General features: G+C 43.0%; 2 protein-coding genes across 3 annotated transcripts in view; one reads left to right on the top strand and one right to left on the bottom strand.

The window, feature by feature from the left end:
* Positions 1-1,901: 1,901 nt before the first annotated feature.
* Positions 1,902-15,859, bottom strand: si:ch211-11n16.2 (zinc finger FYVE domain-containing protein 1). Its single transcript, XM_023279153.3, has 12 exons — positions 15,642-15,859; positions 13,742-14,023; positions 10,904-11,126; positions 10,553-10,770; positions 10,303-10,409; positions 9,364-9,472; positions 9,123-9,220; positions 8,891-9,008; positions 8,318-8,488; positions 6,557-6,749; positions 5,214-5,312; positions 1,902-3,541 (listed from the first exon to the last, which is right to left on the bottom strand). The coding sequence occupies exons 1-12, from the start codon at positions 15,756-15,758 to the stop codon at positions 3,309-3,311; spliced, it is 1,968 nt and encodes a 655-aa protein (XP_023134921.1). The 5' UTR covers positions 15,759-15,859; the 3' UTR covers positions 1,902-3,308.
* Positions 15,860-17,467: 1,608 nt separating this feature from the next.
* The window catches only part of dpf1 (double PHD fingers 1), a 51,638-nt gene continuing 44,712 nt past the window's right edge, over positions 17,468-24,393 (top strand). Inside the window, exon 1 of one of the 2 annotated variants that reach the window (XM_023279163.3) lies at positions 17,468-17,599. In XM_023279163.3, the coding sequence (XP_023134931.1) occupies positions 17,487-17,599 (113 nt within the window). In that variant the 5' untranslated portion in view covers positions 17,468-17,486. The remainder of the gene's footprint in view (positions 17,600-24,393) is intronic. The other variant, XR_004848109.2, reaches the window with a different exon arrangement.

The following is a 24,393-nucleotide window of genomic DNA, read 5'->3' as shown; positions in this document are numbered from 1 at the left end:
TATGAAGCTTTGGTTTAAAAAGCAGAGATTGAGTCATTTCAACAGCAGCTGGTGTACTAATGTACACAACTAAGAAAATATTTTATGAATACTGGCAGAACAGAATCAAAACAAACAACTATTTAGAGTTTAACCACATTCTGAATAGAATAAGCTAAATGTCACCCTGAATGGATAAACTGAGTTCAAGGATCAAGAAATGCAACAGAAATAGAGCAGAGGATGTGAAAGCTTTGAGAACTAGAAGACGGGCAGCATTTTTTTCCTTTTCTACTGAAAACAAACATACTGGAGAGTTTATTTTATAGCATTGGCTGCTAGAATATTATGAAGAACATCTACTATTGTTTGTTATGTTTAAAATAAAACATTTCTTTATTTAACTGAAATCCCTCCATGTTTAGTGGGCTACTGTATTCTCTACTTTAAGTCAGCTAACAATCCCACCTTTCAGTCACATTTTACAGATGCAGAAATGACCACTTACAGTAAAAACAATTGTCTAACATTTAGAGCAGTGAATGAGTACAAGGGTGAGTGATAACACGGTCCTCGGTCTTATTGCTGCATTATCTAGTTACTTGTGCAACAATGTTCCTCCATCCAAACATCCACTATCTAATCCTCTATTATCCTGCAGACACTGGGTGAAAGGGGAGGCTCACCCTGGACTGGTCTCCAGTCCATCACAGAGCTAACACAGGCAGACAACCTACCTAGAATCACCATTTAACCTACCATTCACGTGCCTTTTACTCTGTGGCAAATCTTTGTGGGCCAGAGTTAAGTTTTTACTTTTATGATTTGCTTGTGCAGGCATGACTGTCATGCACACATACACCACAAGGACTCACATACACTGCCCAGCCCAAAAAAAGGAGCACACTAATATTTTGTTGGACTGCCTTTAGCTTTGAGTATGGCACTCATTCGCTGTGGCATCGTTTCGATAAGCTTCTGCAATGTCACAGCATTTATTTCTGTCCAGCATTGGATTAATTTTTCACTGAGATCTTATATTGATGATGGGAGAGTCGGACCATTCTACAAAGTCTTCTCCAGAACATCCCAAAGATTCTCAGTGGGGCTGAGGTCTGGACTCTGTGGAGGACAATCCATGTGTGAAAATGATGTCTCATGCTCCCTGATCCGCTCATTCACAATGTGAGCCCCATGAATCCTGGCATCGTCATCTTGGAATATGCTCATGTCATCAGGGAAGAAAAACTCCATTAATAGAAAGACCTGGTCATTCAGTATATTCAGATAGTTAGCTGACCTCATTCTTTGGGAACATAACGTTGCTGAACCTGACCAACCCCAGATCATAACTCTAACCCCCACAGGCTGGTAGGAACTAGCTATGATGAGTGCATCACTTCATCCACCTCTCTTCTTACCCTGATGCTCCCATCACTTTGGAACAGGGTAAATCTGGACTCATCAGACCACATGACCAACCACATTTGTTTCTCAAAGATAATGGTTCCCCACTATCCTTCAGGTTTTAATGATGCGTTGCGTAGTTTCAGAAATCTCCTTAGTTCGAGTACTATTTAAAGAAAAACTGAAACAGCTTTTCCAAGATATGCATTTTAATTGATATTCTGGCTTAAATCATACTAGGGGTAGGATGTAACTCCAGTTTTATCAGTATGTGTGTAGCTCTAACAGGCTTCACTGTGGTTGTGTTGGAGGATGAGGTGGCCATGGCTGCCCAAAGTCACTCCTTGGCTCCTACCCTGGCGCAGGCACAGAGATGATATGCAAATCCCCCACAGGAAGGCCCCACCAGACCTGCAGTTTCAACCCCAGAACCCTCATGCTGTGAGGTAGCAATGCTAACTAACTTCAACTGGCAGAAAGAAAGCTCTTAAACAACTCTCGCAGACACAATATCGTTCTTTGTCTTCCTTCTGTAAATGAGCTTCATTTATTAAAGAAAAGCAAAATCAAGATTGTCAGTTACTAGATTTGACCGAAAAACCTCTCGGACACTTAAGTGGTTATTTCTAGACAAAAACAAACAAACAGCACAAAGCATCCTGGATTTTACACAGAGAAACTCCCTTTGACAGAAAGTGTAATTTTTCAACAATTCTTATATAGTTTGTACTTTATGTTGCCAAGTGATTTAATATACGCGTCTTTCAAATAACCACACTTCAATGATCCAGTCTAGCGCAAGTGTAATTCATTCCTCTGAGAGCTTCATTTCTTAAAATAGCCTCAGTCTACACGGGTACACAGATATTTCCATACAGTGGAATGTCTAAATGAGTTAAGCTACAGATCTTATTCTCCTATTCATTTCATCATATTGCAGATACAACTGTAGGAGTTAGAGGAGCAAAGCTGTAAATGGCATTGCTCTGTAAATAGGCACAAATAATCTCGTTAGTCCTTGCACATACTGAGGAATCCCCAAAACAAACCTAAGGGGCTACAGAAATGGGTTTTAAGATTCCCATGAAGGCACACACTGCTACAGCTTGTGTTTTCTCCAACTTGCTTCTCTTTCTGCCCTGAGTAACGCAGGAACAAGTTCCATTTTTCCATAAAGATGATTTTCATACTTGTCTTTGCCAGGATCTGCAGGTAAGAGTTCAGAGGAAGATTGTGAGGAGGAAAAAAGTCGCTCGCTCAATGTCATCTCTTCTGAAGGATGCGCAAAAAGAGTCAAATAAAAGACCAAATGAGTGGCTGCAATGGCTTTGATACGTGAAGAAATAGATAAGTGTAAAAGTCTCTAAAATTTCCTACTTCCACGTCCCAGTTCATCCCTTTTTCTCCTTTTCTTGTCATTGCCTTGTTTAAAGTGAGAATGGGAAGCCTGCTGCAGGGAAGAGTGGGCTACACAAGAGTGCAGCTTTGAGTTCAAGCTCTGCTCTTAAAATGATAAACTGCAAGGAGTTGAATGTTTTAATTCTTAAAAGCAATCGGTTAAAAACATTGTATCCAGCCGGCTATTTGTCCAGTTAGTCTTAAAGCAGTTTGACTAGTCAAGAGGGGCTGTGGTGAAGGTGATCTATGATACACGCTTGTCTCATAACTGATACAAAATCAGTCAAAGGAAGCAGATGAGATGGGAAGCAGATCCTTGGTCAGCACCGTTAGCCTGGATAGTGGTGATTTTAAGCAGCCTGTCGTTTCCCACAAAAACAAAGCTGGTTCCAGTTCTGCCGTTTAGTGCTGTTGAGCTGATCCCCCGTGTCGTCTTGGAGCAGCCGTACCAGGATTCACAGTGTTTTTCTGAATCATCTGAGGAAGACCGAGTGCACTTTGCAAAGTTCTCCTGCTTGAGGAGGTCACAGGGCGTCTGTACGGGCGTGGCAGCTGTCACACACTCTGACCGGGTGGTCCCAGCCACGGGAGGGCACAGGTCTGTTGTGTGTGGAGCAGGGACCACACACTCCCTGCCCACAGGCCCTGCAGTGGTGCTTGGACATGACTGGAGTGAAGGTTTTAGAGCACTGGTGGCACTGAGTGATGTTCTGGTCTGGCACCCAGTAGTCTGGCCGAGCCACGTCCTTCACAAAACCTGAGGGGGGACGGATGAAAAACAGCAAACAATTAGTTTAACATTATGTATATCTTTTATTGGAACATTAGTAATATAGATCACGAGCAAGTGGTGAGACTGCACATTATAAACAGCATAGAACAAAACTGAGTACACAATTGTGCAATCGCTAAATGTCAATGCCAATCTGAACATGATCCTCTTCAAGTGCTCTTTGCTGGAGGGCCTTGGTTGCTCTACTTTCCACTATAAAATACTCCATGGGTGTTCTATTGGATTCAAGTTAGGAAAAATACTTGGTCTTAGCACAATTTTTACTTTTTTCTTCCCTAAAAACTTCAGTGTGATTGCCATATCAAATTCCTCTCCTGCCAAGCTTCTTGAGACTCTGAGTCATCTTTTGATTCTATATTTTGGTAAACAAACTTTCATTTATCATACCTTCAATAGAAGTCATCTCGTCTGCACCTTTCATACTCATGCAGCTGCATATCATAACTCCCACTCTCGCTGTGGATTCAGTCACATCTGATTCAAACTAATACAATTTGTTCACGTCTGGCCAAAGTATGAGCCGCCAATACTGATCAGGCTTCTTTTCATGCTTTTTTGGCAAAGCTAAATCTTGCGGATTTGTGCCACTTTCTGAGCAACGCTCTTCTTCTTGGACACCGTCTATTGAGGCGGACTTCATGCAGGACCTTCCTCACTGTCTGATCTGTCACTGAAACACCAGTTGCCTCAGACAATCAACGTGCCAAGTCACTCATCTGTTTTTCGGTGCAAGCTTGAGTGAATGTCAAATTGTGCCTGGAATTATTTTTGGATGGCTGCTGCCCCTCCAGTTGTTGGTAGTGAGGTTCTTCTGTACCTTCTAACCACCACTGCAGCTATGTGTCTGCCTCTATTTGAAGATTTCTTATATTTTCAAGCAATTCCTTACCATACAAAGCTGTTGTTGCATTAGACACAACCCTGGTCAAAGGTGGTATTCACAGCTTCTTTTACAACCTAACAGGTGTAATCGCTTTGGTGTCATTGTATATTCAGCCACTTAGATATTGATTATAGATAAGATCAAATACCCTTCTTTCCACGATAAATCTTCCATAATCATTTGACATTTCAATGATATTGCACATGGATGTACTCTGTTTTGCTGTATACTGAACACTGGGGCTAGTGTGATTCATTTAACTGGTCCACAAGCTTTATCATTATTTATGGACTCAGTCTTGAAACAACCAAACTGTGTCTCAGATGGATGGACAACAGCTGCTGGTGGGTGTTTATTTATGCCATTTATTCCTTGCAGGTGAGCCATCAACTGAAAGTGACCCAGTGGCATGTTAGCCTCAATGGTGAGTATTTCTAACGAAGGATTTATTGAAATCAACACAATTTGAGTGCTTGCTACAACACAAATGCTATCTACACAACAGGAAGCAGGATAATGTAAACGTTCTGTAGCTGGCAAGACTTAACTCAAGAAAACAAATAACTTTTTTCTTTTGAAAAAGTCTATTTCATTCAGTGAGTGCGTCGGATGATAAGCAGACCAAATCAGTATTGTGCTATGAAACTGGCAGAATCATCTTCAGCTTACATCCAGATGGTCACGTGCCACTTGACCCAGCGATGCTGCAACCATCTGCCGAATGTATAACGATAAAAATGCAGATGTACTCACAGAGAGGGTAATCCACAGCTGTGGTGACCATGTCCAGGGTAGACTGAGCCACCTCCGTCACTCTGCGAGCGATTAAACCTCGAGGCTCCACTTTGCACACTACAGGAACAGAGGTGTGTAGGTGTGAGACACAAAAGAATAAAGGCATAAAAGCAGCAATAATGACATTACAAGCCAGCAGTTGTTAGACACAATCAACATCAAAGACAGCAAAATATTGTTCTCTTTCACTGTTCAGTCTGCATCCTCTAATAATTAACCTTCTGAACTCCAAGCAGTTTCTGAGCATTTTTGGCTCCTCACATTTTTACTCAAAAGAGAATTCAAAAATGTTTATTGTGCAACAAAATTATAACAAAGATATGCCTTAAATCATAACACTAAATGAAAGCTGAATTTCTTTAATTGCCTAATTACAAAAACTGAAATAAATATAATCAAAATACACAGCATTTTGCCAAAAGGTGTTTTAATATATTTTTGAAAATTAGTATCCCTATACTCTTGATAGGATTTTTGACAAGGCTCACTTATATTTTTAAAACCTCTACTAAGAAGATGTATTGCACACTAGTCTGCACATTAGAAAGATAATTCCTTATGTTGATTGTATTTTCCAACAACTTGCTCCTCTGTACACCGTTTTAGAGTCATACTGCATTTCTTCTACTGCTCATAGTTTTATTTTCCTCCTAATCTCTCTTTCAGTCTCCTCTCTGCACAGTGTAAACACAGCCTGAAGTTTAGTTCAGTTTAGCTGAAAAGTCCCTGGATTTGTGTCATGTGACTGTTGGTTGTAGCTGAGTCACGAATAGCTTCTATGTTGCAAACAGTTCACTTTTGGTGAATTTTGTATGAACATATAAAACAAAGTGATTTTGATGAAATATAAAAAAGTTTTATTTGTCTGATGGAACTGTAGATCACAGATTACACTTTTATGAACTGTAGATGAGTTTAATACATAATGTTTTGTAGTTTTTACAGTTACTTCCAATTACAAATGGTACAGTTTGGGTGATTGATTCAAAGAAAACATGTCTTTGAATCACACTACAGGGTCTGAGGGCTCAGAGGATTAAATATTTAGATATTAGTTTAGTAATTAGTTTAATTTCTTGCTTGCTTAATGCTGTGTCTCACTGGAAAAAGAGAGAAAAAATGTAAATGTGGTTTAAACTATAGTTCTAAATATTGTCTAAGTTCTACACTTATGCAATCAAATGGATGGCTCGGAATTAAAAGCCAAGTACACGTTGCTTAAGGACATTTGTCTACTTCAGTTCCAGTTTTAGAGTTACTGCTTGCCCACAAGTCTTACTGACAGGCTGCATGTGTCTTACCCTGGCTGTTAGTGTCAGCAGGTCCTCCCTGGCGGTAGCAGGCTTTACACACCCTGACAGGACCGCTGCCCCAGCCCCTCTCTGGCACCGGCATCCTGTGGCTGGAGCAGGGATGGCAGAAACCCTCGCCACATGATCGACAGTGATGCTTCCTTTCCGCCTCCTCAAACACCTTCTGACATCCATGACAGGACTGAGGGGCAGGAGGGAGAGAAGGATGATTAGGAATGCACATTTTAAAATATTTCCATAACTCATAGCTGGCCACTAAAACAATTTACCATTTAATGAATGAAATACAGTTCATGTATTTCATCTGCTCATAAAATGGTTTTCAAACACCAATATTTACATTTAAAGTTGGCTGCAAAATCATCTCAGCTACATTAGGAATGTGAAGAACATATAAAGTTAACAGCAGTTAACACAAGCTGAAGTCTTCCACAGTAAACCTGTAACATTATTAATCTCTTCACAGCAGACTTGAGTCATCATGGTTTTATATCAAAATAATCGTCATAGCTGATTTACATGATGAAGTAACTTGTTAGCTTTAGTCCAGCTGCTGGAAACAGCTGCTGAGCTGGAGCAGATGTCCACAAATACTGTCAATTCAATTCAATTCAATTTTATTTATATAGCGCCAATTACAGTCAAATTGTCTCGAGATGCTTTACAGAACCCATATGCCTGACCCCCAGAGCAAGCCAAAAGGCGACAGTGGCAAGGAAAACACCCTTTTAACAGGGAAAAAAACCTCGAGCAGAACCCGGCTCTAATGTGGGGGGACCCATCTGCCTGCTGGCCGGGCGGGTTGAGAGGGACAGAAGAGGTAGAGAGGTAGAGATAGAGGGATACAGATAGAGGGGTAGAGATAGAGAGGTGGGGGGATGGGACACAAGGACCATAAAACACAGCCACACATCTGAAGCATCCAGCATCCAGCTCTGGGACCAGGGACACTCGGAGAAAGGACACAGAAAGAAACAGAGTGAATGTAATGCAATAATGGTATATATAGTAAATACATAGGTAGTTAGAGAAGGGCTCAGTGCATCCAGAGAGGTTCCCCAGCAGTCTAGGCCTATAGGCAACTTCATCGGTCTGGGAAATCTGTCGGCATTTACTGCCACTTCTAAATTGTATTTATAGTTAGAGCAGAGTGCCGCTGATACACTTCAGTTTGAATATTGTGGGAAGCAAGTAATCAGAGTCCTGCTGCTCCTGAATGTTAGCTGCTACAGCTGCTCTTTGCAGGCGAGACACCAGCTCACAGCTTGTGTTAGCGTTTGGAAACCCTAGTTTAGCATTTGCTTGGGTCTCTGCTAGCTAGCTAATCTGGAGAGCCACCAGAAACCCTTGTCACAACTTTTTGCTGCAGATTTCATCAACACAACTGCCACAGTGTGTAGTTAGACAGCAAGGAGGTGTTTTATAGACCATTACAGGCAGTCAGCAAACACACCTGTAACTCTATCTGATTAAGCAATAAGCTAATCTAAAATACATTTTCTGACAGTCAGACTGCATGTCCACAATATCAGTTAATATATTTTTCATCAAATAAATTATTAACGACTAATCGATTAAAAATTAAACATGAAGTAGTATAAAATGACTGACATGATATCACTACCGTAGTCTGCACTGAGTTAATTAGTTGAAGAGAATCAAATATGTGTAAATTTGTATTTTCTGTACTTAATCCAGTTTCTTCAGTTATGGTTGTGGTGTATGTCAGCTTTGGTTCCTCATACTCACAGTGATCTCTGCGTTGGGTCTCCAGTATGGAGGTGCCACCTGATCAGTCAGCCAGGCAGTGACAGCTTTGGTGGGGCCGGTGCCATATTCTGACACTGACTGAATCATGTAGTTCATCCCGTCCAGGACCCTCTGGGCAGCGTTCTGGTGGTTGGTCAGGAAGGTGTCAGACTGACAGAAGGGGGAGGAATTAAATAAAATCCAGTAAGTTAAGTGTATATTATACATGACCATTCACAAAGTACTCATGCAAAAGACAATGGAACGCAACACTTCATTTTTTCAAACTACAATGCCTCAAAAATTAGTTAATAAACTGAGTTCTACCCAATATCATCGAAACAACACCTAAAAAATATTTTCATGATTAAGAGCTTCTGTTACAGGCACTAACAATATTTAGCATAAAACTTACAACTAATTTTTTCATTACCTTTTGTTAAAAGCCACATTATCAAACTAAATCCTGAATGTAGGTCTTAAAAATAATAAGAGATATTAAACTTTTAAGGTTCTACATGCATGCAAACAGCTCTAAAGGATAAAAAAAGAGAGAAAGGCTGGACTACTTACTCCCTCCCAGACGTGTTTGACCTCAGATCGCACTACGCCGCTCTCAGGGTCCTGGTTTCCCATCCAGTACTGTCTGCTGCGGTAGATTACGCCACAGCTAGCACACTCCAACACATACCTGCCCGAGATCGAAAGAAAGGCGGAGAGAGAGAGAGCGAGAGAAGATGAGAGGAAAAAGGGGACAGTGGATGTGAGAGAATTGGCTGGAAGGCAATAGAGTGTATTTACTTACCCTGACCAGGCATACTTGGCCAGTCCAAACCATGGGTTGTCGGTGGAAGCCGATGTTTTTGGTACAACGATCACCTCTCTGCCTCCTTCATAGCACCTCTGGAGATGCAAGACACAGAAAATAATATAGGAAATATAGAAAAAACTGCATATAAAAAGTAATTTAAAAAAGGACAAGAGAAAAATTAGCAGTGAGGAACAACAGATGTTCACCTAAACTGGCTGATAGGATCCCGTCTTACCTTACAGATGAGGACCTTGTTGTTGTACTGGTGTGCATACTGGCACAGTCCATCTGCCATATGGGGAACCCTGTCTCTCAGATGGTTCATTCCATTTTTACAGCGAATACTGGACATTCACACCAACAAGACAGAGTCAATGAGAAGGTAGGTTTTGTAGAAAATTTTGTAACTATGTGTGAAGTCCACTTATTCAGGGCAGAATCACTTCAGAAGCAGTGTTATGATTCCTCCCACTCAGACTCCTGTCTTATTTCATAAAGAAGAAATACGAATAGATTGGATAGGAGCAGAGGGGGCTTTGTGTTTGAGAAAATATGGAAAAGACATCAACTTTTATGTATCCCACTGGGGAGACAGTTAATATCTGCAAGAAAAACACCAGATTTCTGCTTTAGATGAATAAATTCCAACACTGTGACTCAGCCACAGACAACTAATAGATCTGGGTTTTGTGCTTACAGACAGAAACATTGAATTAATTATTAACAATTCTTAGAGTTAAGCTGAAGGTAAAATAAGGTTAGACACCAAGTGTAAAATGCTTTTAGATCATGCGGCTGTCTGCACGTCTTGAAGGCTGAATAAATGACACTATTCTTTGAGACGGGACCAAGGGATTGCTCATAAAGCATCCAGAGAAAGAGAACTCTACAGTTTGCAGTAATAAAAATGGAAGTGTGATACAAACATCCCCCATATTCCTGTATATTTGCAATAAATCCTTACATAATATAAGGATTTTTTTCATTGTCTATGAAGAAAATACAGACAAAGGATATTTAAGAAAAAGACTTAACACTAAATTAGGTAAAGAATGAATTAAGTTTCATTGTTATGCAGGTATAGTAGAGTTAACTTTCTAATGTCTAAGGAATGGCTTACTTTCAGGATTTCAGTTTAACCTACGTGAAACTCCAACACGTGTAACCGACTTACTTGCAGCTGAGGCAGACAGCGGAGCAGGTGAAGTACTCGTCAGGGAAGAAGGAATGTAGCGTCATCTTGTCGTCTGATAGTTCTCCACAAAAACGTTCACTCAGAGCCTAAACATAAAAAGAAAAGTATCAGAAAGAGGAAAAGTGGACAATGGACCAGATAAGAGCTGAAAGGAAGCTGAAGAGAGACAAAGATTTGCTCCTTCTTCATTTTCTCTCAAAGCTCTCTCAACCTCTCAATCACCACTTACTTCCAGAGCGTGAAACACGATGCCGGGCTGGCGGGGGGAGCGGGTGTGAGTGTTCTTCACTTGCTGCCTGACGGCCTCCAGCAGTCTGCTGTAGTCTGTAGGAGGTGTGATGGTCTGAGTGCCGACGTACTGCACCGAACTGAAGGCCTCTGTCCCCAAATTCAGGTCATGAAAACGCTTCTGGAGCAGCGTGTCAGCATGACCGGGCACCTTTGAATCTACAACAGAAAATAAAGACAAAAAATATTTAAATGGAAAGCTGGAGCCACAGAACAAGACACTCAACCCCCTAAAAGGGAAAATTCTGCAAAAACAATGACAAAAAAATAATACTGTATGTCCTTCCCCTACCTTGGCCCAGCAGTTGAGTGTGTGTTGTTTCCTGGAAGACAATGACAGCAGGCCCAAGAGAAGAGAGGGGCACATCCAGACCACACCGGCTTGACAGGGCCCTCAGCTCTGGGGTAAAGTGCCTCAGGTAGGCCCCTGAGGCACTACTCAGGAAGTGGAACATGTCATTGTGGAGGCGCTCCGCTCGTGTACGATAGACTACTATATCAGACACCGCCAATACCTGGGAAAGATGAGAATGAAAGTGGATGGAAATTAGACAGGCTTCTATTACAGCAACAGGACACATGGGAAACCAGAACACTGAAGGAACCTATCACTCATCAAAGGCTTTGGTTATTAGATTAGAGCTGGAAAACATCCTGCCACATCTTAAACTGACGCTGAACACACAATATGTAAAACAACAACAACAGCACTAAGTGATGAGGAACACGTTATAGGATTTAGTTAGGCACAAAATATTACTATAACCCATTCTCTACTAGGGGTGGTGGAAAAAATCGATAATCGATTAATCGCGATTATTAAATGGCCGATTATGAAACGATTTTAAATTTCCAAAAAATCGATTATTACATTTTTCAAATTGTAATACAAAGGCGAGTCCTCCTGTTACTGGCTGTCATATATGATTTAACCACAAGGCGGTGCGCTATTAACTGTCTGTCATAACAAGACACGTATAACTGAGCCAGCGAGCAAGTGTGTCGGGTGCTAACTGAGGTGAGCGAGGTACGGGTGCGACGCCTGAAAAATGAAAACAGAAAACACAACATCCGACAACCAACTAATCCACCCAGCTCCATCTGGGTTTAAAACAAGCGTGTGGGTACATTTTGGTTTTCATGGCAAGTCCTCACAAGATATCGACAGAGCCTATGTTGTCTGCAAGCTTTGCCACACTAAGCTAAAGTACTGCGGCAATACTAGCAACATGAGAGCTCACATGTCGCGCTTCCATCCAGGGGAGGCAGCCAGGGCTGAGAACGAGCATCCGAAGTCTATCATCCCACCAAGCCAGCCATCCCACCAAGCCAGCGCACTCTCCACCAGGTGGCTAAGTTCGCACCCGGCTCGGAGCGAGGTAAGAAAATCACAGTGTATATCCTACTTCATCGCGAAGGATATGAGACCATACAGCGTGGTGGAAAACACGGGCTTCCACTATTTAGTCCACAATCTGGAGCCAAGATATGTTACCCTTGAGTGGTGGAGCTCCAACGAGCTTGTGTATCCTCGCCTAGCCAAGCTGGCCAAACGATACCTATGTATCCCTGGAACGAGCGTTGCTGCCGAAAGAGTGTTCTCCACTGCAGGGGACATTGTGTCAGCACAACGGAGTATGCTCACTCCACAACATGTGGACCAGCTGGTCTTCCTCCATAAGAATCTGGTTGTTCCAGAGCAATGAATATTGTTAACTATTATTTGATCACTCAATTTTCACAGTGTGTTCTGTTTTTACAACTGTGTACAGTATAGCTATAAGGTTACAGTAAAATGTGTGTAAAGGAAATTAACTTTACATTCATTTTTACTATATAAGTTACCATGCAAAAATCTGGTTGTTCTAGACCACTGATTCAGTACTTGATTACTCACAGCAGTGTGTTGTGTTCTGTTTTTTCTATTACAGCGTATAAGCTACAGAAAGTTTATTGTATTTCCTATTTCATTTTGCCATTTAAGTTGCCATGAAGGTCCAAGGTATTACACGCTGATCTGTGACCACAGAAAGTTCCAAAGCATCTGCATCTTTGTTATATGGAGAGTAAAATGAATAAATAAATAGAATTTGGACATTTATTCACAAGTGTGGATATTTTTTAACAGTGAAAGACTACATTCAAAACAAAGTAAAGCAAAAATTAATTTGGATATTACAATTACACTACAATACTGAAGGTGCTGTGAGGTGTTACTCAAAAGAGAAGTCAAATAATTCAGCAACTGACTGACGTTAAATTGAAGATCAATAATCGGCAATAATCAAAAATCGAATCGATAATCGGCAATAATCGAAAATCGTTTGGTAATCGAATCAGGACTTCAATAATCGTAATCGAATCGGGAAATTGGGCCAATCCACCACCCCTATTCTCTACACACTTCGTTTGTTTTACTGGCAAGCAATATTAACAGGGAACAATCAAGCTGTCTTAAATACTCCGCTGTGGTTAAAACCAGGGCTGCATTCCAAATCATACACTTTCTTGTAACTTTCAGCATGTACTACAGCTACATTTACCAAGTATGTACTGTTGCATACAGTTTACAAGTAAGACATACTAATTTGCCATAATATTGCATCTTAAGCTTTGATCATTTTGCTCATTTGTCTACTGCAATCTGTAGTGCGAAATGAGCTGTCATATTTTTTGTGCTCTCTCTGTGGCTGAAGTTTGTTTATACTCACGCAAGACAACGTGACATATGTGATGCTCTTAAGCTGCACACAGGATTGCGGGTCTGAATGGTCAAAAAAGCATGCTGGCATAATCTGATGTACACCCTGATATATCTAGCCTTTAACATTTGCCTATATATTATTGTATTTCTATCTTACATTGGGACATACTGAATCTTTTTCTTGCAATAGTGTGGTAGTATGAGTACTGGAACACACCTCAGGAATTCCAAAAGTGTGCAAACCTCTTACACCTGTGTGCTCCTCTGGTGGTGCTATAACACCACTTTGGACCTAAAAAGGGACTGCATGGTAATAACCCCGAACTTGCCTCCAAGTACAAAATCCCCTAGCCATAACCACAGTTAAACAGCACATCCAACTACTACATTATTCCAACCAAACAAACCAGCAACCACTAGCATTACCTTCAGCAGCAGCCGCATTCTCTGGTTCTGATTGGCGGCAGCTCCCAGGAGGCCCTCTGTATCCAGGGCGACCAGGCTCAGAGAGGGGTTGTAAGCGGCCCACACTCCCACTGTACAGGAGCTGGGGGACTTGGAGGTGTAGAACACACTCTCGCCACCAAACAGAATGTGGTTGAGGGTGTGTGACTTGCCATCGCCAGTGTTGCCAAAGATGGAGAGGACCTTGACACCTGCGACGTCAGCACAGCCGAGTCTCTCCGCAAACTCAGTCTCATCGTGGACCTAGAGAACAGGAGAGAAACGCCAAGCACAGAGCTATTTATGTACTGAACAAGATTGTTGGACTGCTGCAACCTGATACTGTTACAGCAATGACTACCCTGATGACTTAATTGAATCAATTATTGAATCTGTGTGCACCACACAGTCTTGGATGACAAGGAGCCTTAAGACACAACAAAACAATGAACTGAGTGCTCTTGTTATTCACATTTAGTCCAGAAATGAAGCATTTTAATGTATTTCATACGCATGTGATTGTCTGACAAACAAAAAAAATATATTAAAGAAACTATCTTGATTTTGAATATGGCTGGGTTAAAATACAACATATGTAAGCACAGAGAGCAAAAGAGAAGCAAACTGATGTAAAGGGCCATCCCCAGTTGAGTTTAGGTGGCATGGAATCACAAAAGGTGACATACAAACGGTCTGAATGTCTTTCAGCATGACAATTTCCACAGACTTGTGTCCTAGACATATTTGGCAAATAAAACTTTAACATGAAAGATTTTTCTTCTCATGTGAGGACAATGCCATTAAAACTAAAAGTTATCTACTGGATTTTCAGATCCTCAGATGCTGGGAGTGCAGGAAGATTATTTTGAAGCCAACAGCAGAATATCTGGTGTGCTTTGCTTGTGGCTGAAACATTTTAGAATTAACAGAAGCAACTAAAGAAAGAAAATAAAACAAAAACAATGAACTTGGTAGACTGTGAAGAAGCTGGTCTTTCTAAGTAGCTCACCTGAAAACAGTGGGTGGCGGGGAAGGAGGATTATGCAAATTCTTAGATTGCTTTCCCAGACTCCACTTATTAACCGGATAAAGTTCTTACGGTCTTGTAAAGCTATCTAGTTGAGTCGAGCTTGAGCAGTGGCAATATTAAGTGGCTTCATATGCTCACAGCTTTAATTTGTAACTTCCAAGTTTGTAGGACACACAAAACACAACAAACATGGTATTTTATCATGTGAGACCTATGAGACACAACACAATACAGAAGTGGGTTATCTTTGAGATTGTTCACAGTTCAAAAATGTAAGCTGAGGTAATAATGTGCTGCTACGCCTCAATCTCCCTGAGGACAAACATGAAGGACTAAACTGGTTGTTCATACAGGCCAGATTAGTCTAAAATAATCATTATCACTCGTACTTTGTACATCTGTAACAACAATACAGTGTGAGGGTGCCTCCCTGTGGGTCAGCTGTGCTGTATGACTCATCAGGGACTTTCCCAATGAGAAGCCTACTTGCTGTTCTACCTGCCTCAGATGTAGTTTATGTTTTTCATTTCTTTGGGGAATTATAAACACTGGTAAACGAGACCTTGTCTAAATGCTTTGCGTGATGAGCGCTTCAGGTAACGCTGTGTAATGAAGCACTAGCAAACTGCGGAGAGAAGGAGCGAACTCTATCACAAGCTTACTTTGTTCAGTGAAAACAATTACCTCAGTTTAGTTTGGTGTTATGAAAGCTACTTGAGCTCACACATCAGCACTGTCCCTGCCAATTAGTGACAACAGCTAGTTAATGGCCTTCATCGGGAGTCTTCGCCTTCTTAGCCTAGCAGCTAACTGTTAGCAACCATTAGCTCGGCTGGCGTTAGCTAACTTTACCTGCAGGTTTTCTTGTTCATCCACCAGCAGGAAGCTCCGGACACCGCTGGCTCGTTCCTCAGGCTTCACTGGACCGACAGATATACTCTCCATTTCTTTCATCAGTATTTCTGACATCGTCGTTCAATTACTTAAATCATACTTGTCGCGACAAAAAGCAAAACGAAAGTTCAACATGACTCCTGCATGTCCGTCAATCACAACAACAGCGCATGGACCGATGACGCTGCGGGAGGAGGAGCCACGGAGCACGCAGGCTGTGACGTAAGACGCAACGTGAGTACGTTTGTTCGGTACATCAGCATCACCGTGTGGTCAGAGTGCAGCACAGCACACAACCTGCCAATCAACAAACTTCTGACATCAAGAAATAAGAAAGAATAAAAATAAATGAAATAGCTATGTGTTTAGTCCGTTTGTAGCGTGGATTACATGTTTAGATTTAGATTGATTATACAAACAAAATTCAATTAAAATCCATATATCTGTCCAAATAGTAGGCTAAAAAATAATGCATATTTGAAAACAATGATGAATTCATAATTACAGCAACACAAAGGAAATCAAAGTTTCCATTAAACTGGCAGGGGGTGTTTTATTGGAGCAGTGCTGCCATGTTAGAGCTGCTTGCTAATGTTCATTAAATATTTGTTAGCACAGATCTATAAATATCACATGTCACTGAATGGCTTCAGAGCGGCGCCACTGCTGCTAACATGACAAGGAGAAAGAAATTCCAGCATAGCTGCTCTAATAGTTCTGGCTGAGCTCCATCAGACTTTTCCTCCCTTTCTCTCCTTCCTTCTTTCCCTCCTTCCTTCACACGTGTACTGGATGTAGCTATCATTGGGCACAGTTCAAAGAAACACTTGAGATAAGCCTCGGTAGCCTGTGACATATTTGTCTGCAGCCTATGTAACATGAAAAGGGCCATCTGGGGTAGATTCAGCCAAAGATACAGGCAAGGAAATCAGCAAGCAGGGAAGGATGCAATAAAGGACGGATAAGGGGTTGGAGAGGGTCCCAGCCTTTCTCTGGGCTCAACCATGAGAGACAAATGTCTGAAAGAATCAATTATAGGCCTACTCCCAACCCATCACCCCTGATTAATGAATAATTAAAGCTGCTCAGTGCAGGACTACCTAGCATAGATAATATAAGATTAACCATGGGTCTATCAACATGCCACCACTAATGTATGATTATGCAGAAACAATATCTCTTAATTTTACCTAAATTACTATATAAACCTGTTTTATAGGCGATCAGATACTTCTAATAGGTAAGCTTATCCAAACTTTCCTCTAAAGAATACAATTAACACCTGTATATGGGATTCATTTGTGTTTTTTCTTCGTAACTGCACAGTTGATCCCTCAGTAAGGTGATACCTGACCTGAATTTGGACCCTTATGCATATTTCTGTCTAAGTACATATGCTTCAAAGTAAATATTCTGAATGATTTCCTCTAATCATCTTTAATATTAATTTATCAGCAGCCACCAGTGTGATCTGGTGTGTACAGAGACCTCACCCATCCATCCAGACAATGCTCAGAGGAAGCTGCCATCCTCAGACTGACAGTCCTGCAGCCCAACCTTGACATAACTGTAGACGTTTTTTTCCCCTTCTTCTATAAATTCGGATGGGGGGGGATGGCTTTACCCTTACAAGTCCGAGGCGGGACTGTGGTCCACTTAAACCGCTATCCCCGCTGGTACTTGTAGTACGCTCCTCCTCGGCATGTTTCATGTTGACATGCGTAAAAAACTACACTTCCCCAAAGCTGTCACAGAGCGCTCCCGCCTCCCATTGGCTGCTCGCTCCAGCCGCAGCCCCAGAGAATGAATGAAATTGAAATAGCTGCTACATTACATGTACAATACCGGGCTCTGCAGTGTTGCATTCTATCATACTATATCAAAATGGCCACAGCGGTACAGAACCCCCTCAAATCGTAAGTACTACACGTTTCCAGAGTGTTTGCGCTTTCTTGTGTTTCTGCATGCTGTCAGTGCAATTTAAGACCCTTAAATTCAATCCTCAGCAGGATTGCCAACACGTATATATACATGCAATGCATACAGCGGAGGCTGAGATAATGTCAGGGGATGGTGAGCATCCCTGAAGAAAAGTTAAAGCTGACGGAGCTTTCTGTTTTTCCTTTTGGCACGGAGGGGATCATTGTGCGCTCCGATGAAATTCATATAATCATTTCCCTGAGCCAACAGCAGCGTGTGTGCAGGGATATGGAGGAATGCTGGAGGTAGATTTGGGTGACCCGGTATGTCCCTTGCCAGTGTAGCCAGCCAAGATCACGGTCAAAGCCAGGCTGGAGTGGCACGCTGGCCGGGAGGACGGCAGCTTAGATGGCTTTACAGTACCTGTGTGCGCGTTTTTTTTCTTTTTTTTTGGACAGAGATAGAGTAAACAGGTAGAGGTGGTTTTAGGCTGCAGCGGTACCTTTCCAGCCGGACCTCTCCGTAATGTAGCCCCCAGGCGGAGGTAAATAGTCCGAGAACTGCGCCTAGAATAAAGCCTAGAATGAAAACCTAAATTGCATTCCGGCGTTGTGCATTTAACGTAGCTGCATCTCAGCGGAGCTTTATTTCCACCAAAAGGGGGGATGTTTTTTTGTTAAAGCCGTGGTTTCCCTGTGAAGTTTCTTCTGCGATGATCCCCTTTGTGCAGGGATTTTTTTAGGGGGGGTCCTTTTTGTGTGTGCGTGTGCGTGTGTGTTGTTTTTTCGGAGACTGGTTTCAGCGGAATGCAGACGCCTGCTGCCCGCCTCGGCTCCCGGCCAAAAAGGTGGCTGATGTGCGTCTGTCAGCGGGTACTTACACTGTTCTAGCCACACGCTCACGCACACAGACACACACACACACAAAAGCACCGACACAAAACCTACAACCGAGGAGTGCTGGAGCACACAGACGCTCCAGCTTTTTAGGCAGTTCGAAACAAAGAAAAGTCACAAGACCGGTGAGCAAAAAAGCAGGTGCGCACATCGGATACTGGGCAGGATTTCTACCTGAGCAGGGGGTATGGGATATATACTGTCTGTCTGTCTGTCTGTCTGTCAGCTTCTCTGAGATGCAGACACAGGCGACATTTCGTGCAATTTCCATGAACGGCTGCCCTGTACGTGCCTGCTTTGAAGAGCACTTCACAGGAGAGAGGAAACTGGATTGCAATGGTCCTGATTGGGCACCTGCCTGATTGACTGTGATGGCATTTTTGGTGCTTTGGTTAAATGCATTTGTATTCTAACCCAACACAGACCTCAGTAATAGCAGAATGGAGCACAAGGTGAATCATTTTGAGGTTTGTTTGTGCTCTCATAAGCTGGGATTTGTCCCTGTTGCATCATGATGGGACAGGAATGGACAGGTGGACTGGATGGAGGCTGTAATGTGGAACCTCTTCTCCTCTCCTCTTCTGCCCCCTCTTTTCCCTCCATGGGATGCTCATCCATGCAGAGCAAAAGTGTGGCCAGATTGCTCCCAGAGGCCCTCAGTGACACCATGTCAGGGGATTAAATTGACTGATTTGCATGGAGTTTATACCAGGACAGAGAGGCAGAGGAGGTTGTGGTGCAAGAAAGAGAGCAGAATATGAAGGGGGGAAGAGTCCAAGGAGTAAATGGTTAAGAAGAGGCTCAGAACCAGAGACTAATGAACTACTGCCCAATTTTAAATGGTGGTCTTACATTGATTTTTAAGTGCTTTAAGTTAGACAAAAGAAGTCACAAAACAAAGCAACCAAATTGCCAGCCACCATCAACCCGGCAGGGATGCTGGACCGCTGTTTCCCTACAGCATCTGAGAAGAAATAAAGCTGAATGTATTTATTACACAAGGCCACAGCAATCAAAGCTGCCTTTAACATCTCACCAACTGCATAAATGCCATCGTTACGCAGTATGGGTTTAACTATGTTCCAGTTACCACACTGCAATGGGCTTTTAAATAAGCCCTGGTAATTAGCATGTCTACAAACAAACTTGCTATTAGAGGCTTACAAATTAGAAGCCTATTCAGTAAAATGGGCCAAACAACTCGCAAAATTTGGTTTAAAGTCGGCCCCTAATGGGAAGGCTGGCTGTTCACCGGAGACAATGCCGGTTGTGTCCCTAAATGTCCTTAAACCTTCTTGAATCTCAGCAATAAATTGCAATTAATTCAGAGTATGTAAATTCTGGGTAAGCGGTTGATGCCCACCGTCCAGTAGAAGCATGAGGAGGCCTCAATGCAGAGTGAGAGCCGGTTTGGAAAAAACGGTGAAAGGTTCAACCGTGTGCAAAAGGCAAATCAGTGGAAGAGAGCATCTAGCTTCAATCTAGTGGGCATTTCCCCACCAGCCCTCTCCTCCCCGTCTATCTCTCTGCTGGATTAGAGACTCATTTAATCTCTCCTTCTCCTCTGCTTCCCTCTCCATCTCTCTCCATCTCTCTCCATCTCTCTCTCTCTCTGCAGCTTGTTTCCTCCCTGTCCTCCTCTCACCCCTGCTGCCCTGTCTTCCACTTTGCCTCCCTCCTCCTTCATCACTTTCTCTATCCATCACTCCTTTCACCATCTCCCTTTTGTTCAGCCATTTCCTTTCTGTCGTGCTCTCCCTCTTTTTTTTTCTAGTTTTCCTTCTTTTTGGCCTCCAACCATCTGAGCCCTCTGCCCCCCCACCTCCCTCCCACCATACTTCTTTACATTGTGAATCAATGCATGTCACCATTTTAATATTCAGCATAAACTATAATGGGGTAAAATTTTCAGTGCATTTTGTCAGATCTCTTTAAACATTGATGGATAGCTCATACCTAAGAGTTCCTTTCGAGGGATTTACTGCAGATTTGGACCATCTACTGACAGAGAGGGTTTGTAGCCCGGTCGACCGTTACCAAATTGTATAATGCTTCAGATTTATGAAGAAGAGTTAGGTGTTTCCAAATTGTTTTTCATTTAATTCTGATGGAATAATAGAACAATAAAATGGGGGACAAAGTGCAATTAGATTAAACAGTAGAATTTGACTTTACAACATTTACTTTAAAGGCACAGGTGGCAGACTTTGTGAGAATGGCAGTGCATATATTTCAGCGATATTACTCCTTTGTGCCGGTTAGAGGGGGAGATGTAGATAACCGTGTGCTGTGGTATTGGCAGCAGTTGTGGCAGGGCCTATATAATATTATTCCTGCCCTGCCTGACTGAGCCCAGCTAAATGAGTTCCATGTAATAACCGGCTCTGTGTGCAAACAGCCCCGTGTGATGGCTGAAGCCACAGCCTGAGCATCCATTTCTAGATCTTTCTTTCTCTTTCAATCTCTCCCTTTCATTCCCTCACTCGCTCATTTGTGCGGTATCACCAGTGTGTATGGCAGCACACACACACACACACACACACACACACACACACACACACACACACACACACACACACACACACACACACACACACACACGCCGGGACTGGGGAAGCACACACACTGTTGCACTCTCTCATTTCCTCTCTCGCTCCCAGTTTTTTCTCCATTCGTACGGGAGTGAGCCCGAGGTCTGATGTTTTTAAGGGTATTTCTTTTTCTGAGTTATTCCTTTCATCATCCCCTTATTTAGACTTTCTATCTGTTTTACTTTGTCTTTTTTTTAAGAAGACGGGATAGAGAGAGACTGAGAGAAAGAGAGAGAGAGAAAGAGAGAGACATAGATAAGTATTTTTAGCTCTATGACCTATTTCTCCAGTGCTACCTAACTGACTGTCAGTCAGCTCCACTGCTTTGGGACCTTGCGTGATATCCAGCCAGGAAATTTGGAATTTGTGGTTCTGTTTGGTTCTGAGTTGAAGCCTAAACAGAATAGGTGTGGTAGGAAACAGAGAGGAGAGATCAACCTGAATGTCTCCTCTCCTCTCCTCTCCTCTCCTCTCCTCTCCTCTCCTCTCCTCTCCTCTCCTCTCCTCTCCTCTCCTCTCCTCTCCTCTCAACATTATTCCTCCTCTCTTGTCATTCCCCATTTATATTATTCCCAGTGTCTGTCCAGTGGATTCCTATCAGGAGTTGTCGAGGGAGGAGTCAACAAAAACCAATGGCTGCCTCCCTCTGCAGCACTTTAATAAGGATGCAGACTGGGGTGGGGAGGTGGGGTTGGGTGGGTTTGACTGAGGTGGTGGTGGGGTAGACCACGAAAAACACACAGACAGCCACACATGCATTCACACGTGCACACCCAGATACGGAGGTAGGGAATCCATCGCCATAATAAGAGGCCAAGTGCAGTGGTGATAAATCTCACCTGAAGGAGCTGTTCAGAGGCAGATTGCCTTACCCTGATGTACTGCCCTCAATACACACTGCAGCTAGCTATGGGCTATATACACCCACACACATGCCAGGACCCGGAACACATTCACACACAAACACAAATACTCAGCATGCATAAATAGGTCTGGAACGAACCAAAATGTACGCACATATGTAGATGTAAACACGTGCGAACGGGGCACATGCATGCACAGAGAGGCCTGCGGTACACAGATTTGGAGGGACTCTCAGATAACCACACCCAGTGGACAATGAGGGAGAAACACGCAGGAAATGGCACGCAACTCTTCATTAAAATCACATACAGCAGGTAACACAAAGCACTGACAGAAATGACATGATCTGTTGCACGACTCTGCCTGTGTCTACCCTCCTCACTCTGGTTTTCTCTGTCAGATCTGTCGTCATGTTCAAATATGCAAACAGTCAGTTGCAGACACACACACAGACACACACACAGACAAACACGCACACACACACACACACACACGCATACACACACAGGCAAACCCAGTGCTGTGACAGCGATTCGAGGAAACTGACGTTTTCCAGCTGGTAGTGTGACAGACGTCCACTCCTGCACAGATAGACAGACAGACACACACACACACACACACACACACACACTACTGTCTGTCCATCTGTCTGTCTGTCACTGTCAAACCAGAAGTGTGGCCTCTTTGTCTTTACTGGCCTCACACACACACAAACGCAAACACAAAGGTATATGTGTACCTTGTTTTCTTTAACTCACATAGGACAGCATTAGTGTGTTTAGTGTCGAGCCGTGTTTGCCAGACAACATCGCTTCATGCTACTCGATCAGTGCGCATGTATGTGGTGGACTGGAGTGTATATAGCTGTGTATATATAGCTGTATGTGATATATACACCACTGCAGCCTAGCAATCTTTAGAAGAACAGAAAAAAATGTGTGAACGTGCACGTGGACACACACACACACACACACACACACACACGGACTGAAAGAAGAGCGAAAAAAGACAAATCATTTGACTTAGAGTGAGAGAGAGAGAGAGAGAGAGAGGAGAGTGGAGAAGAAATTGAATTGGGGTGGTGAGGGTGGGGGGGAGAGGGGAGGATGAGGAGGAGGAGGAGGAGGAGGGGTGAATTGGTAAGGGTGATATTGCATAGTTTAATCTGTTGAGTTCAGCCATGGAAGGGCTGGGGTGAGGGGGAGGGGAGGAACGGAGCAGTTGTAGGCTGCCTGATATTAGTTCTCCACTGCGCGTGCACACACACACACACACACACACACACACACACACACATACACACACACACACATACACGTTGGCCTACAGAGCTGCATGTGTGTGTGCGTCTCTGTTTGAGTAACTGCACAGATGGACAATGGTGGATGAGACAGGTGTGTGGACCAGGTGTACAGACTTCAGTATGTAGGCACAAGTGTTTTTACAGGCTTAAAACTAACCCAAGCACACACACACACACCCACACACACTCACCCACACACACATACACACACACACGCTCACACACACACACACAAAACCGCCCGCCACAGTCTCGGCAGCATTTGGTAACAAATCTTAAGTGCAACACACAATCTGCCCTCAGCCCTCATAAAGCCATTTACATGTGAACTACTTCATTTCCTTCCAGTTTAATTACCTAATTTCACCCAGTTGGAAACCCCCATTGAAATGAAATCCTTTGCCGACTTGGACGTTTCTTGTAATTGTGGACTAATTTTTATGATTCCCTCATATTTGTCTTTGGCTTTTCCAATGATGTGATCTCACCTCTAGGGGGAGCCCTCTATTTCCCTATTGGTTGGAGAAGCAGCTAATTGATGTGGTTAATTGCACCATAACCAGACAGTGCTGCCGGCAGAGTGTGTGTGTGTGTGTGTGTGTGTGTGTGTGTGTGTGTGTGTGTGTTTTAGAATGCAACTCTGGACTGAGACTCAGTGTGTGCTGAAGTGGACTGCTTCTGCTGGATGGGACTTGAGGGATCACCCAGAGATTCAGACAATGACTTACCCAGGGTGGGCCTGGTAGGGTGGCTGTGCTTTTTAGGACAGCTCTATATCTATTGCCTGTCAGCTGAGCAAGTGTGTTTGTTTGTATGCGTGTGTGTGCTCCCAGTGATACCAGTTTCTTCAGTGTTTTCGTGGAGGCCTCTCCCTCCCTGCTGTTTGCTTAGTGCAGGCTGAGGCAGACAGCTCAGTGTGGGCTTAGGATTCATACACACATATACACACAAACACACAGTCTGCATGCTGCAGGCACTCTCACTCTCTTTCCTCATCTGATCTTGAGTTAGTATGTTTGTGTGTGGTTACAGCGCCATACTAATGTGTATACATGCATGTTCTATATCTGCTGTACATTGTGTAAACACTGTTTGTACATATGCATGTGTTTGGTAGCGCATCACTTTGTGTGTGT

This window comes from Amphiprion ocellaris, chromosome 7 (genome assembly GCF_022539595.1).
Source record: "Amphiprion ocellaris isolate individual 3 ecotype Okinawa chromosome 7, ASM2253959v1, whole genome shotgun sequence".
Classification (NCBI taxonomy): domain Eukaryota; kingdom Metazoa; phylum Chordata; class Actinopteri; family Pomacentridae; genus Amphiprion; species Amphiprion ocellaris.
Note: the sequence above shows the minus strand (reverse complement) of the source record. Positions and strands in the feature narration are given on the sequence as shown.